A 16554-nucleotide genomic window follows, 5' to 3' on the forward strand; every position below is an offset into this window, starting at 1 on the left:
GCCACAATTCATCTCACGGTTGGCAAATTAGAAGTGTAGTGGGTGGGCGGGCGACGGACGGACGATCGATTTGCGATGCGATGTGTACACGCCATGTGTATGGGTGCGCGCGCGTTTACTTGTTTATCTTTTTCCCGTGTGCTGCGGCGGACACGGTTCTCACTCTCTTTCGTTTGCCGGCTTGTGTGTGCCGTCTTATGATAGCGCGCTGGAAAAGGAATGGGGCAGAATATGGCCTGTGCTTTGTTAGTGATGATTGGGTATAGCGTTTTGAATGAACGAAGGGGGGGGGGGACTCGGTGGGTTTATTTATTAGTTGTTTGTTCTGTGCGGCACGTTGCGTGGCGGGTTGATGTTGCGCGCCGCGGTACACGAGGAAGTGGCAGCGATGTGGCGGGAGCGTTAAGGGAACGACTAAAACAACATTTTAAGAGCCGGTATTACATTGTGGGATGAGAAATGCGAGCTCTGGCCCAGCGAGATGCGCTGTGTGAGAGAGGTTGCGCTGTGAGGTGAATCGGTGAGACATGAATGTGATAATTCCTTTTCTAACCGGATTGTGACCGGATGGCTTGCTGCGGTAGAATGTTTGCTTCATGTATTATGCCTTGCATTGCGCTCCTAACGCGCACCCCAGAGTAGTACGGTGAGTTATGAAATAAGCAACGCAATTGTCATCGCCCCGTATAACTTCAGTGTGTGTATGTGTGCGAGTAAATGAGACGGTGTGTTTCAGGTGAATATTTTAAAACCCTTCAACGTAATGTGTCATGTCGAAAGCAGCAGCAGCAGCAGCAGCAGCAGTAGGGCTCATTAGCAACGAAGCAACGTTGACACAAAAGTGAGTAAGCAAAAGATATTGTGCTTCATTCTCACCTTGGTGAGCTGGCTGCGCCTTTGCAAATGGGAATACAAGCACGCACACACCTCTGTCTCTCGCTCGTTATCTCACGCTCGAATCATCTCACCAACACACACGAATGTGGTGCGTGCGTACGAAGCATTGGTGGTGGTAGTGGCGAGATAGTTGAAGACAAGCAGCAGGCAAAGCATTTTTAGGTTATGTGTGTTCTTCGATCGCTTTCTCTTCCCTACGATATGATGATGATGGGGCCGGTTGCGTAGTCAGAGCAGAGCGCCAGCGTCACAAGCAGCCAGCAGTGTTGTGTTCGTGTTCGTGTTGGTGAAGCGTTGAGGGTTTTTTTTTGTTCTTCAAATACCAGCAAAATACCACAAACAGAACAGCGCGGCGCTGTTGGTGTGTGTGTGTGTGTGTGCAGTGTTTGTGAATCTAACTGCCACAACATTGTGTGCGCGCGGCCCTTTTCTTGCAATAGCGCCTGTGTTTTTATTGTGTTTCGATTTTCTTCTAGTACTTCTTCCTCTGTGTGTGTGTGTGTGTTTCCGTTCCCTTTTTTCTCATGCCCTTCTTTAGGTTGATGCGCGCGCTATCAATATGCATTGTACAGAGGCATACACACGCACACACACACACACACATACTCAGACACAGCTTTACATGCGTGTAGAGCAGTGTGCCGTTCGATTACACCACGGCCACCACCAACACCAGCAGAGGTAGGAGCAGTAAGACTTGTCGAAGGGGTACGTCGAAGAGGGCGCATGAGAGCGCAGCGAGGTACCACATCGTGAGATGGTGTGGTTGGTTGGCCTCCGTTTGCTTTTTGCCAGTGTATGGGAGCTTAAGGTTCGCTCCGTCCCGTTCGCACGCGCGCTCTGATCCCCTCTCTGTTTCGCTCCGCGCACACACAGCAGTGTCGTGTTGTTCGAATGGCGCTGCTGCCGCTTGGCCAAGTTGCCGCCGTCGAAGCAGCGAACAGTCGGGTGCCGTTTTTCCGTACGGAGGTTTCGCTTTCGAGCCGTGGCCGTGGTTTCCGCATACACGGGTCGCTTTTGTTGGGTTTTTCGAACTGAAGGAAAAAAGCAAAGCTGTCCAGCTTTGATACGTGAAGGAAAAACTATTTACCACCCAATCGGTCATCTCGCCAAATCGCGGCGTTGCGCGGTCAGCAAAGTTACAAACAGTGCTGCTCTACTTTGTACCCCCGCGCGCGCGTATATGTTGGAACAGCAGTTTTTTTTTTTATTCGTGACCAATCGTTGTGTACATGTGTGTGCAAAGGGCAGCGAATGTGGGGTAATACAGTGTACGAAAAAGGTATTGATTATGTGTGTACCGTGTCGCTCAAGAATGTAATGCTTTTAATCGAAACCGTTATCACAATGCGAAGTAAAATAGGCGCGTTTCTTTCTCGGTGAACAAACAGCGTAAGCTCGCTGAAGAGCGCACACTGCTGCTCACTATGAAGTGGAACACCACATCCCATCAAGTGAAGTGCGTGTGTGTTTGTGGTAGTGCGGTAATGATGGTCGGTGAGAACGGTATCACGAAGAAAAAAAACAACACAACCGACCCAATCTCATCTCATCTCATCTCATCTCTCTCACCTATCCGTTCAACATCCTGAAGATGGATGGATGGGTCCAGTGCGCTGGGGGGTAGTTGGGGGAAGCGTAATTTTTGGCATCAAGTTTGATAAGTAGTGAGCAACATCATACAAAAAAGTGAAGCTTTATTTTGCGTTAACAAATTAATGAAATCTGGTTCGCGTCTTCTCCACATCCTCCTTCGGCGGTTTTGGATGATTATTTTTTTGGCCGACCCACCGTTCCAGCAGTGTGTGCACGCGTGTGTTTGCTGTAGCCAGCTGTGTGTCCAGATTCTTGTGAATAGCAAATTGTAACTGCATAGCGTGTTATTACGATGCGATGCGACAGTGCATCCAATCGAACGTTTCATTTGTTTGTTCCGTCTCACTGCGATCGTCGTCTCACGATAATGACAAACTCTCCTTCCCGGTGTCATTGGGCGGCTGCTGCCACGTGAAATTGCAACAGAACAATGTGGCTGATGCAGATGACCACTATTATTCACTACTAGTTTAGTTAAACGCTAATAGATAAAGTTTCTATTTCCTACTCTGTTTCTTCTCGGTTTGAAATAGAAGTGAGGCAAATAGATTATATTACAGCTTGTCCAAAATACGAAATTTGACGTGTGCTCGTGTCTAGGGCAAATGAGAAGTTTAGTTAGTTGTATAAGCTATTGTTTTTATGATTCTATTTTCAGTATGTTTTACTCAAAAGTGAGAAACGATGTTTAGTTTTTATTGTAACGTAGGAGCGAAAGTATTGCTATTTTAAAGCTGCATTTCAAATATTGCCGTTAAATGATTAAACAATTTTCAATTATTACCATAATTCTCAATTGTTGCTTATTTGTAGATACTAAAAAGAGTAGCAAACACGATATCGTTACGTGTAGAGAAAAAAAACATGGCTCGTAAAAGGAAAAATATGTTTGTGAAGAGCGTGTCTTGTGTGTGAATGTTAGCTGATGTTTCGCCTAGTAGTAAAACTAATGCAACACATAATACTAAACATAATAATGCAGTAAATACTGTGCTATAAATAACTAGAAAAAGAAAACATTGCACAGTGAGTGTAAAGTGCTGCTGCTTCTATACAACATCCGGCATCTTGAAAGGAACGTCCACAAGGAAATATTCAAAGTAAGTTATAAGTTATAAGTTAGTATCGTGTACAAGACGATCGTTTGGTTGTTGAGAGAAAGTTTCAGTTGCAAGTACTACTGACGGGTTTAGGCGCGTAACAATGTCATAATAACACCACGTGCTTTAAGCTGTCAATGAAGGTCACTTTACCGGGCAGAAGTCGGTGGTGCGAAAGGCAGCAAGGCATCACCACCGGAGCGATGGGGGGAAAACAACCGAAAAGGTTATCGTTCTTCCCATCTCCCACCTCCCATCTGTCTGCGTGTGTGCGTGTGTTTACCAAAAACCCTCCGTGGCCGGCATTTTCCGCAGGCATTTGGGTGGAGATTTCGTTTTAACACAACCCACCGCAAACTCTAATAGGGGTGGTATGGTTTTTATTTTTTGGTCCACCAAACCACAGCGAAAGGATATCTTCTGTGGAAATTACCATATTTATGACCTCGTTATGCCCTCGCGCATTTCACTGGAGGAGAGAACGATATTGGAAATCATCGGGCCATTGACATACGTTGGAACATGCCGGAATGCTGAACGGAGTGATTAAAACTCCCACACAGATAGGAAGCAACAGTCAAAAACGTGGAAAGAAAAATCTGTCTAGAGCGTTTACTTTTTGCTCCACCTCGCACATCGGTTCGCATAAGTACACGATGTACTGTGCAGTACAATAATACAGTGTTTTCGGCTCCACCCGAAGGATGTGAACCACCACACGTTGCCTCAGATACATACGCATGCAACACAATACGCTTTCGCCGCTTATGATATGGCGACGGGGGACGCGGCGACGGTTCGTGTTGGAGCGCGTAAGGAGCGGTGAAGAACATACCGGTACCTTTAAAAAAATGTAAACAAAGATTTCATTCATGATTTTTCGATGAAATTGAAATGCGTCAGAAGCGGAGGAGAAAAACAGGGACCGAAATACGAAGTGGTTGCGCGATGCGGAATCACGTCCGTTGCGCGCGTATCTCTCTTTGCCTAAAGACGGCTCTTGTTTAGGTCATGGTTGTGTTGTGTGATGCCGAATTGATAGACGTATGTTCCAGTGTGTGTGTGCGAGTTTATTTTTCTCGACAAAAGTTAAGCCACTGTTATTTCCGACGAAAAGTTTCAATCCCCTTTTGCTACGGCCAGCTGATGGTTTGTTGGAAAACCCCAGTACCGGATGTTCTGGATAGTTAAAGGTCTGCATAAAAAAATAACACATCTCATGCAAGTAGTGCACATTGAAATGTGTGAATCTTCAATATCTGCATACGTAAAATAGTGGCCTGTAGGTCAAGAACACACAAGAACACCCCTGATGATAACAGGGCGTCAAGAAATTCGCGTGCATCTTTATGTGTAGTCCGCTTTTCCGTGGTTTTACGTGAAAAGTTTGGCTCGCTCTATACATTCGAAGCGTGTGAAAGTGTGTGCATTCGGAAGAAATAAAGTTAAAAAATACGATGGGAAACGAAAAGCTCACGAAACACGCGGTCCAACACGTCGTTATCAAAAGCAACGTAAACAACACAGAAAGTGAAAGGAGTTTTCGGGGTTTCCGGGTGCAAAAAAACAAGAAAAAATGCACCTCACGAAACTCTCTCACACACACACACATTGAGGGAAAAGTTTGGAAAACTCGCCAAAAATCGCATCCAATGGCGTTCCCGTGTGCGTTTTTTTTTTCTTCTTTTTGCATAAAGTCCACGAAATAATACTCGCTCTCCTCTATCCTGCCACGCAAATCCTTTCTTCGGTTGTTGGTGTTGGTGACAGGAAGGATGTTTATGTATTTGGACGCACTCACATACATACAAACAAGTAGGTTTTTTTTTGTAAAATTCCCCATCCGGTCCCGTGTGTACGCGTGGGGTGGACGCGCTGATCTTGTTGTTGCTGTGAAAAATGTGCCAAAAGAAGAAGGACCGGCGACGAACAGGCAGTGGAGTGAACCATCGCAGGACGAGGTTTTGGGACACTTGTTTTTGCCACCGAAAGTTCTATTATCATCCCCCGGAACCTTCTTGCCACGGACGAAAGTGAGTTCAAATTGTGAAGAAACTTGCGAAAAGCCCCGTTTGAACGTATCCGCTCGAGTAAGCGCTAGAAGTTAATTATTTGGTCCAGAAAGCTGTAGCAGTTGTCGAACTTATATTGCCACCTAATGAAACAAATGAAAACAGTCATTCATATGCATTTTCTGTAAAGAGTGGATCAAGAATCATGAGCTGAAACTCGCTGAAATCTAAGGAATTGTTGAAGGTTCATGATTCAGGTTCAAGATTCATGTATTCCAGAATATATTCATTGGGTCAATGAATCTTAAATCTTTGAAGATTCACTAATATTAAGGTACAGGTAGCAGCGAATCGAAGCCATCATTAGCAATTTGGTTCAGAGATTCATTCTGATTCGCGAGTGAGTCTCTGTGAGATTCATCCATTTACTACTCCTAACGTCAATCCCATTGGAAGATTGCATAAGGAAGAGATGTTGCTCGAGTTAGCTGAATTCCTTTCACGCATTTCGAATTCATCTTAGTGTCAATGGCATGTATGAGTTATCGGAATTCCATCCCCCTACTGGAGTTTCGTGAACAACTTACCCTCCTGGTGGCTGATGCTGATTTCTCAACTAGTGCGTTTGTTTACATCTCATTAGCGCTGCCGTCGACCACTACCGGTCCATCGCCGCGCTGAGATGGAGATATATTCCTACCTCCTACCTCAAGAAAGTTCGATGTGTCATCGTGTATACAAACACGGACCCCCCCCACACATGGAATGGACCGTTCAATGAACCCATCGATTAGACTTGGTGATGCCACCACAGTCCAGTTTATTCACTTTGGCAACGTTTTCCGCCGGTTTCCCGGCACACTACCGACTCATTGGCCAATCCGCCCAGTTGGAGTTCGTCCTTTTATTGTGTGCTGTTGTTGTGAACGAATGAAGGAATATTTCCCCATCAACCGTCAGATGCAGCAGTGAAAAATCTGCATTCAGTTTAATACGTTGTTGAGTAGGAAATTCGCCTCATCGACTCAAGTGTACATACCCGAGTTAGAGACATTCCTACGATAAGAAAGGCTGATTGATAAGATAACGAAAACCACCGAACTCTCTGCCATTGTGATGTGTAGGTGGGTGCATGTGTGATGGTACAGTAGGTTGAACTTTACAAGCGCCAGCGACCTTCGCAATGCGGAAGATTGTTGTGGCGCTAAAGATCGTTAGTAGATGATCAGCTGATGCGCTGCTGTGTGTGTGTGTGTGTGCTGCTGGCCCTGGGAAGAGATCCCCTTGGGGGGTGGCGAAGGGTAGAGAAACTCCGCTTCGTTCGTTCGCTGTTGTTCGGTGATGTAATCGCGTCATGCTGTGAGCGCGGGGTGGTGGTGTTGAAGCGCGGCACAAGACAAGAATAGGTGGATGGCAGTAGGGGTTCTTCTTCTTTCTCTACATGGCCTGTTTGTGAGAGATTTCCTCTTTTCCCTTTTTCGTGTCTGTTGTGTGTGTGTGTCTGTTTTTTTTTCCTCCTTTACCGTTCCTTTGGCGATGCTCCGATCAGCCGATTCGGGTGGTTAAATGGTGTAAATAGGGCAGGGTGTGTACGGCACGGCAAAGAGGGGGAATGATACCGGCGTAAAGTAATAACAACAACACAGCGAAACCCCGTAGGACGACGTCACTGTTCGGCACCGGTGTAACATGATTCATTCATTAAACCACCCGACCTATCTTTTCTCGTGACCGACCATTCGCCAGCCAGACGTGCCAGCAGCATTGCACGTGATGGCGCGAATCACAGTTCTCTCGGTGTGCATCGGTGAGCTGTGATGTGAATCTTTCTTCCGTTGCATTCCCGTTGGCGATTTGAATGATGATGCAATTCGAACAAATTGTGTTTATTGATTTGGTTGGAGTTTTAGTAAGAAGTTACGATGGCATTCGATAGTTCATAAAAACCGTTGAATACGATACGTGTTTTGACCCAAGCATTGTCTTGTTTTCAGCTTAAATTCGTTTTAAAATATTTATTTGCCATATCAAATGAGGTGAGTCTGATTGTCTCTATTGGAAAACAACTCTCTCGACGTAAGTTGTGTTCTCGAATCATAAGTCAGTCAGTGAATTGCTGGTGCTCTAAACTGGTTCAAGCAATACGTTTCACCTTGCACCATCTTTCTATATTCTCACGGTTAAGATGAATCATTCCACTCCCATCGTAGGCCAGTTTCATCCCTTTTCCACACGGTCACGTGGTGTTAAAATCAGCTGATCTTTTGGTAACGTTGTGTAAAAACGGCCATGTGAAATACACATGGTGTGTGTGTGTATAACCTAAATCCCACCTCTTCTTCTTGCCTTCCGTCATTCCGTCGTGCTATTTTCGTTTCAATGTAGGTCGATGACCACGATATATTCCCAAGGTCGTCGTATAAACACCTCTCCGTACTACACCACCCAGCCCATTGCGCGACAAACCACTACGAACGCGCGAGAGGACGATAAAAGCCGGGCCCCATTCGGTCGTGCTCCTCCTAAACACGGTCAGGAAATGCACAAAGAAACACACGTGTGTGGGAACGGTTGGACGGCTTCCTCCGGTGGGGAGTAGCCGGTGCCAAGCCGGTGGTGGTTCTTGGTTCAAGCGACCGATGAGAGAGGGACGGCGGCTACCGATTCCATCCGGCATTTTCCCAGTTTTGATAATCGACGGCGCAGGCCGAGATGGAAATTGGGTTTTGCTTTTGGTGCGCGATCTCGGGCGGGTAGGAGAAGGCCGTGTGTGCCGTTGGATAGCAGATGCGGTTTATTATTGTGTGTACACTTGCACGTTTCGCTCGTTTCACTTACGCCATGCCCACGCATACATAGAAACCCGGGGCCCGCCAATTGGTCCACGTGCTTTCGGTTAAGCTTGGTTCGGAGGAAATGTTCGCAGCTCCAAGAGATATTATTCCGGTTTGGGTGAGTTTGTTGTGTGCTGCAACCGGAGAATCTCGTATGAAAATGCATGTTGCTTCACATATTTGCCGGTGCACTAATGCAACATTTCCCATAAAACCGCCGTGCTATGGTTAGCGATTGGTGGGAAGTCTTTGTGAATGAAATAAAATCGCTGCCCACGTGGTGGTCTTCTGTTGATGTTAAATTTTAGTAGACTCGAAATGAAAACAAACGCGTGAAAGCGCGTTTTGATTTCGATGTCACTGCAACGAGAACGCACTCGTGGCCAGTAACGTCCGAGAGGCCTCGTAAGTAAAACCTCCAAACGAACGAACGCACGTACGGACGTTGTTTAGCCCTCGTAAAGGCTTCATCCTTTCGGTCAGCAATATTAGTGAACGGACGGACGGGTCTGTTATGATTCCACAGCGAAAGCAAGGGACTTCCAGCCTGATACTGGACGATTCTAGTCTGTCAGGATAGGTAATGAAGGGTCTCGGTGTGCGTGTGTGCGTACGGATGAAGAATTACGCGTAACTTAATGCACACGCCCATCATTTCGCCGTTTCGGCACCGGTTCTACCGACCTATCATCCCGGTTTGCCGGTTGTGCGTGTGTTTGTCCGTGTCTATGAGTAACCGGTTGTAAAGTTCGCATCGTCCCTTCTGGGCAAGGTCGTCGTCCACAGTTAGGGTGTTTTCTATGTTGGTTGTGAATGAATTATGAATGAAAGTTGGTAAAAAATTAATGGATTCAACCGTGCTGTCATGTTTTTTGGTCCTTTTTCAGACGAAAAGGACACCTCCAACCATCCTTGTATATTAAATAACGTGTTTGTTAACGCAGGCTAATGATGATTCTATGAAGCTATACTTAATAAATTGTTTATTTTCTTTTCTTTGCAGGTACGTTTGGAGCATAATTTTAGCAAGTACACGACTAACACATTATCTGAGCTTCAGAAAACAGTAAATAGTAGCGTACGGCGTGCGGAAGAACTGCCGCAACTGCCGTTCAGTTCACGACACTGAATGAATTGGACCGCACGCAATCTTTAAAAAGAATCGTTTTGCCCATGTCTAATTCATATGAATCTTTAGTGAGGAGCCCTTCAAATCATTCATCTACTCTCAAAAGGATCATGAATCCTCAGAGCAATGGTCGAACAACTTCGTATTATCCAGATCTAAGCAAACTGGCTAGGGTCCATAGCGGACAAGATCCTTGGAGGATTCATTCAGATTCATTCACTTAGTTCAAGAATACAGGGTTAAGTTCAGAGATTGTACTGGGTTAATCAGCCTTGTATGAATCGCTCATGATTCGTGGAGCGTTATTCAATTCACTCAGGCATTAAGGGAGAGTGTTCACCAGTTATTCAAGGCTTCTGTGTTTCACATTCCTGACAGCATATGAATGAAGGTTTTCCAAATGTTTTATCTAGACCACTGAGCTTAGCTCGCGCCATTCGCAACATCAACACCAACGGCTCACTTGTAGCTGGTCCCCCAGTGTTTAGAATGCTCGTGCACTCAACACTAGTGAAAGGTTCTTGATTAACCCGATTTATCTACACCAACACACAAACGCACACACCGGGGAGCGCGTAGAACAGAAAAGTACAATATTTGCAAACCCCAAGCATCCATCGCGTTGCACAACTTTTCATTCACTTCACGTAAACCATTCCGGTGAAAGCGTAAGGAGAGGGAGTACACGGAAGCTTTTGGCGGGAGGTTGGGATCGGGTGGGGGGCGAGACACGTTCGAAAGGTTTCGCAAGCGGTGCCGGGATTCATCCGTTCTCGTCCAGTTATGCAGGAATTGCGTAGAACATGAGAAGACCGATAACGACGATAGATCCCCATCCACCATTACCGTCCCCGAAACCAGCGGAGAGAGAGCGAAGAGATCGAGGGGGTGGTCTGGGTGGTTTGTTTGGGGTTTCCCGCGTACACACATACGCACAAACACACACACACACACACACAGCACATCACACCAAGCGCCGTACTATTGCCATCTGTTCTGTGTAGCCTCTTGCCCTGAAATTCTCTACCCCCCCAACCCACCGCCCGCCTTATCTACCCTTTGTTGACGTTCGTTTTGGTTAAAGCTTGACGTAGGTCGTGGATATTTTATGTGTGCATTGCTTTATATTCCTCTGTTGTTGGGAAAATAACTATGCCTTCGGATCAACGGCGCGTCTGCTCAAAGATTTCGTTTTGTTTTCTTTTTGAAGCAGCTGTTTTCGATGTGCAACGCAGCAACAACCTCTGTGGCGACTCATCATTTCCTACTCTTGCGTCGCTGGTTGGCGTCGCTATATGATGTATAGTTTCATTTGTTATTTTATGGATTATTGTTGATACTGATTTTTGTTTTTGCAACTCCAATCAATCTGTAAAGGGGCCATGTCTACTGTCGCAGAGGAGTTTTGTTCTTCTTCTACTCGTGTTGGACGCTACACCGACTATGGAGTAAGATGATTCGATCGACGAACTGTAGGACTATGGAACATTCAAACTCAAGAGAAATAGGACTGTCTCCATGATACTAACGTAGCGTATATTTATGTTACTGTTGATGTTGATGTCGTTGATGTTGAATTCGAACTGAAGATGTATGTGACTACCGAACTGCTTAAATACTATAGAAGGTCGTCCTCTGGCCTGTCTGGTGTCCATCCAGAGCAAGTTTACGCGGTTTGCTCTGCGCTCCTGGAGCGTCCAAGTTGACTATGAAACTGTAACGCGCAGAGATTATTTGTCGCAGGGCTACTTGACCATCGGATCGACTCGCCGGCACTGCTGTCCGGCCTCAACATCCACGTGCCGGTGAGATCGCTCCGTGCCAGGCTGTTACTTGACGTAGAGAAACGCCGTAGTCGTTTTGGTTCCTCTGATCCGTTGTTGTGCATGTGCCGAGAGTTTAACGCTGTTTGTGATCATTTTTTTGAACCTAACTTGTCGCGTTTCTTATTCTTAAATTGTATTCGTTCTCTGCGGCCAACTACGTGTTAACTGTATATGTATATCTAAGCTTCAAAAGGGGCAATAGGAGGTTCATTGCATAAAATAAATTAACAATTAACAATTAATGGGTGACATCATACCAGATCCTTTCTAAACTCTACTACTCTCAACTAGACCACGACACCACCCATGCCTGCGAGCCCTTAATAAAATTGTCCCCGCAGTCCTCGGCTTCGCACGTATTGAAATGTTTCGCATATTTGAATACATCCATATGTGGGTTGTCTATCGCATGTTGCCGATGTGGAAATCGCGGGCTTGTCCCTTCACCAACTTTTATCGCTCCGATCCGGCAAATCTCTTCCACAATGAATCAAACTGTCGTTCGTCCTTTATTTTCACCGAGGAGAGTAACTCGATGGGGAAGATGCAATGATGCGTGTGCTGAAGAACTTCTCTCTGCTGTTCTCTTCTCGCACATGCTATTCCTATCCACCCAAAGTCTCCAAAGAGGGGGGGAGGGGGAGAATAAAGGAATGTCTGTGTGTGTTTTTTTTTCGTAACGCTATTAACATTCTGCTACTGGAGCACAGCAAATTTTGCCCGTACTCGTGCTGTATTTCAACGCATAAAGAATCCACTGAAGATGTAGAAGGACGGTGAAGCATACCTTCGAGCGCTAGGAAATGTGTCCATGTGTATAGGAATAGGTTAGATTGGTGGAGTGCTTCCGATTCCGGAAGAAACCGGATGTGACAGCGCGCGGGCCCCAGCGGGAAAATTTCTATGTCTGCCCTTCCTTCAGCAGTGTGTGGAATGAGTAGGAGGTAGAGCCTGCTTTAGACGTCAGGTCCCTCCCTCATATATCAGCTCCCTCGTTCGCTTTCCCTCTCTTTTAAGACGGTAAGGGGGGATCATCATTTCCTTTCGCATTTTGCTCCTGTACCAAGGACCAAGGGCTTGCCCAGAACGGTTGATTCTGCTGTTTCAGCAACTATTTCTTCTACACCGTAAACGTGTGTCCAATGGCTCCGGCACAGTGGGCTGATGGCTATCACTGTGTGTTTCGTTGGTTTTGAGGATGATATTGCGTTGCAGAGACATAAAACATATAACGTTGTTTGCTAAAATTTACCTTAAATTGTGGGAAAACATTAGAAATATACATACTTTGACTTATTTAAAACATATATAACATAATGTTGTTTTTTTTTGGTTTAAGTATATGAACCGTGAACAATAAATAAATGTCAGTAATTCTGATAGTAATGAAAATTATATTAACCAAACCTTTTTAATAAGTATTTAGATCAACATTTCTGAACCTTTATGGTACGAAGTTGTTAGAATTCGTACCGTTGTCGTCCTGGCAGACCACCAGGCTGTTGTCTTCCTTGGGACGTATATGCCGACTGTGTGCTGATTGTGGCTTCTTTCCCTGGCTGGTGAAAGACGACTTTTCCGTTCCGACGACATGGTACTATTTGCTCTGCTGCTTATATTTATTCATGGTTGTGTGCGAGCGTGTGTGTCTATGGGGCTTTTCGCTCTGCCCACACAGGAAACCCGTTCTTTCATTCGGGGCTTCCGTTTTATTGCGCCACACTGCTCACACACACACACTGCTTGGGTTTTGTGGTTGGCATTTTCCTCGATGTTTTCCCGACGCTTCAGCTTTTCTGTGTTTTCATGGTGCGCCCTTTCTTTTCTACGGTACACCGATGAGTGGAGAACAACAGAACGGTACGACGGCCATTTCTTGCCGGTGCCAATCTTCCCGACTCATTACGACTCCAAACTCTCCCAACTTCAGTGCTGGGCCGGGTATAATTTTTCTTTTCCGTCCGGGCGGAGGCAGCATACCGTCCCTCTCCGGGTGCGCCATCATGCCATACGAAGAAGCACATCATCTCACCATGCAAGGAATTTCTAAATGGGCCAAATGGTTCTGGTTCTGGGGCATAAATTTGTATGGTACGTGTTGTACGATCTGTCACGGAGAAACGTGTGCTTTTCATGACTTCGATTGGTGGCTTTTAATTGCTTTTTATGTCCATCGTATCGAGTACAAATTTATGCGATTGTTTCTTATTGCATGCTGAATGGAATTAATCTTTTGCAAGGCCGCTATATCTTAAGCGTCGCTTTTTCTTTTACTGGTGCTTCTTCTTCCGGTTTTAACTGTGAGAGGCACTTTCCGGTGGTACACACGATTGGGAACCTCAGGAGATGAGATATTTCGGTATACCATTCTTCTTCGTTACCGGCACAACAACCTCGAGAGGTGGTGTAAGGCTTGCGCCATTTCTAGCCTTCTTTGACTTTATTTACCCGCAGGGGTCCCGGGATTGGATCGGATGGGATATTATCCCGGTCCTGTCCTGTCTTGTGCGAAGATCGACGTAGCTACCAAATACACCTTCTGGCATTACAGTTGATTCCTGTTGTCTAGATAGTGTTGGCGACGACCGTTGTACAAGGCGTAACAGTTTAAATGAGATTTTGTAGCGGTCCTGTCGTGTGACAGATAAGGCACACTGAGCTGTCACTCGCTCACTGTGTATCACTTGGGGATAACATCAAGTTTCTTCCCAAAAGTAACAAGAGCACCTACACTCGTGACTGCCGAGGACGATTCTTTTAATGGCCCGGCTATTCCCCGCGAGTGGTGCGTAGCTTTGTTTGATAAGAAGCGCGCTCTTTGACGGTTAACAGCACTGGCAACTGTCAAACTGGTCGAAGCATGAACAACACATTACGGCCGATTACGGCAAGATATTATTGCCCACGTGGCCGTAAGCGCGAAACTGGTTGTAGAACCATATTGGTAGCTGCGCGGCGTCACACGACGGACGTATAGTGTATGGGGGGGGGGCTTGTGTGTAAAGTATTTGTTTATGTTTTCTCCGTGGCAGCTTTTTCTGCTTTGCGCGGTGCCCATTGCTGATATTATTGCTTGTTATTATTGAAGACCGACCCCATCTCATGAGCACACACACACACACACACGCACGCACATGATATGTGACTTGACGACAGCCGACGGTTAAATGCCGGCTTGTGTGTCTGTATGGGTGTATGTGTGTGTTCACACGTTTCTCATTTCGAACCTCCTTCCCCCCGTGTATCCTCCGTGGTGGTGAACCCTTTTCACGTGTGCTGTGTTGCCTCGTTGGACGCAGGGATATTGAGCAGGGGAGTAGGGGAGGGATGTGGTGGGTGCGGTTTGGATTGGTCTCCTTTTGGGGTTTGTTTTTATTCTTCTGGCTGCGCTTGCTCTTAACCTTTCCCAACGTGATTACGGAACACCACCACCGCTGCAAGGCGTCGGCCTTTATTTTGAGGTGTGCCTGTGCATCTGTGCGTTTGTTGGTCGGTTTAGTTGATTTCTTTTTATCGCAATTTAATGCAACGAGCACTTGATTGCCATGACGACGGGAGAACAACGTTGGTTGATTAGTATACGAAACGAATACAATGCCCTACCATTCCATCTCTCTTCTAAGGCGCCTTACATATTGATGTGTTCCTCAGCTCGTCCGCCGTGCTTTGAGCGGTTCCTTCCGTCGTGTGGTTTTGTGTGTGTTAAAACAGCTCCTGACGTGCATAATGTTAAGTTTAAAGTAAAACACCCCTGTTTAGTTTCCGAAAAGTCCCCGGAAGTCACAGATATCTGTACGTTTTGTAGCAGCAAATTGGCACATTTATTGACCCGATTTTCCACGAGTACAGATTGCTGCTGCAGTGTAGTGTAAACGGGGAGGGTCTCCCGATGCTCTTGCGTCACTATCTCGGGAGTTTCACTTTCATTCAACCGCTTTCCGTTTTGCTCACCAAAACCTAGCAAACCCCACCCCACCAACGCCGCCCGACTGCCCTGCCTTACCGGGAAAGATTTTGCCGGAGTTAACGCGCCCATCCGCATGGGAAATAAAAGAAGAATTCGTGTTTTGAACGGTAAAGCAAATTTTCCTTTCGCGTGCCGGGGATTGTGCCGGGTGCTTTTCCATTCAAGGCATCAGACCCCCAACTCCACCCCCACCATTTGCGTCTACTCTCTCATGTGTGTTTTGCTAGCGATTGGGTGCGCTCGGTCACGATCTTCCCGCTGCGGCGCTTAGTGATACGAATGATACCGCGTCTGGTCTCGTAATGGAAGAGAGTCAGCACAGCACACGTGATATGATGCCGAGGGTTCTATGTGCGTTCGTGTGTGTGTGCGTGTGTGTGTTTGTAAGTAGTCGCAATAATGCTATCGCTGCTCGTTAGCATCGTTATTATGCCGGCTCTCAAAGCAAAACATAACCACACACCACCCACTCATTCGCCACCAACTTGTGTGTGTGTGTGTGTGTGGGCCATTGCGTCGCCTTCGTGTGGCAAAGAAAAGACTCTAACACCCCCTCCCCCACAACAACACAATGTACCAACGTCACGGGAGTGAAAAAGGGAGTAGAAAAGGGAGTGTATTTTTGAATCCATCGAGCCCCAGCGGTTGTGTATACATTGCCGCCGGTGAGTGTGTGTGTAAGTGTGGGGTTTTTTTTTTGTTAGTGAAAGGTACTGGTTTTTGCGGGTGATTTTTTTAGTATCGCCGGCAATCGAGAAAACGAGCCCTTGAAAAACTTTGCCTAACGTCGTGTTTGCCCTTGATGCGATACGGTCTCCCAATAGCGAGAGAGCGGGTTTCGGCTGAAGAAGGTTGTAGTTTTGCATTTCACCACTTGCTAAGCCTTTTTGTGCTGCTGTTGTTGTTGTTCTCCATTTTCATTCATTCTCATCTCACCTAGATCGACTCACACACATGTTGTACCGTTTGGCGTTGCTTTACAAAAACTGAAAAAGGATGCAAAGTGGATGGTTAGTGGACCTTGCATCTGCTTTATTCGAGCTGTGTCTCGATGCTGCAGTTGTTTATGTTGTGCTCTCTCTTCCGTCCTGTGCCTGTCACCCAAGACGGGAAGAGGATATTGCCAAACCTCTACGATTCCTGCACGAGTTGCTGCCCGTCAACGGAATGGATGGAGTCGCCTTTTTTGGCGG

General features: G+C 46.3%; 1 protein-coding gene across 7 annotated transcripts in view; it reads left to right on the forward strand.

The window, feature by feature from the left end:
* Positions 1–16554, forward strand: part of LOC128298307 (trithorax group protein osa) — a 111334-nt gene that overhangs the window by 62373 nt on the left and 32407 nt on the right. The window contains exon 4 of one of the 7 annotated variants that reach the window (XM_053034051.1): positions 9443–9505. The exons of the other annotated variants lie outside the window; for them this stretch is intronic. Within the exon in view, the coding sequence (XP_052890011.1) occupies positions 9443–9505 (63 nt within the window). The remainder of the gene's footprint in view (positions 1–9442; positions 9506–16554) is intronic. 7 annotated transcript variants of the gene reach the window in all.

The sequence above is a fragment of the Anopheles moucheti genome, chromosome 2, assembly GCF_943734755.1.
Source record: "Anopheles moucheti chromosome 2, idAnoMoucSN_F20_07, whole genome shotgun sequence".
NCBI lineage: Eukaryota > Metazoa > Arthropoda > Insecta > Diptera > Culicidae > Anopheles > Anopheles moucheti.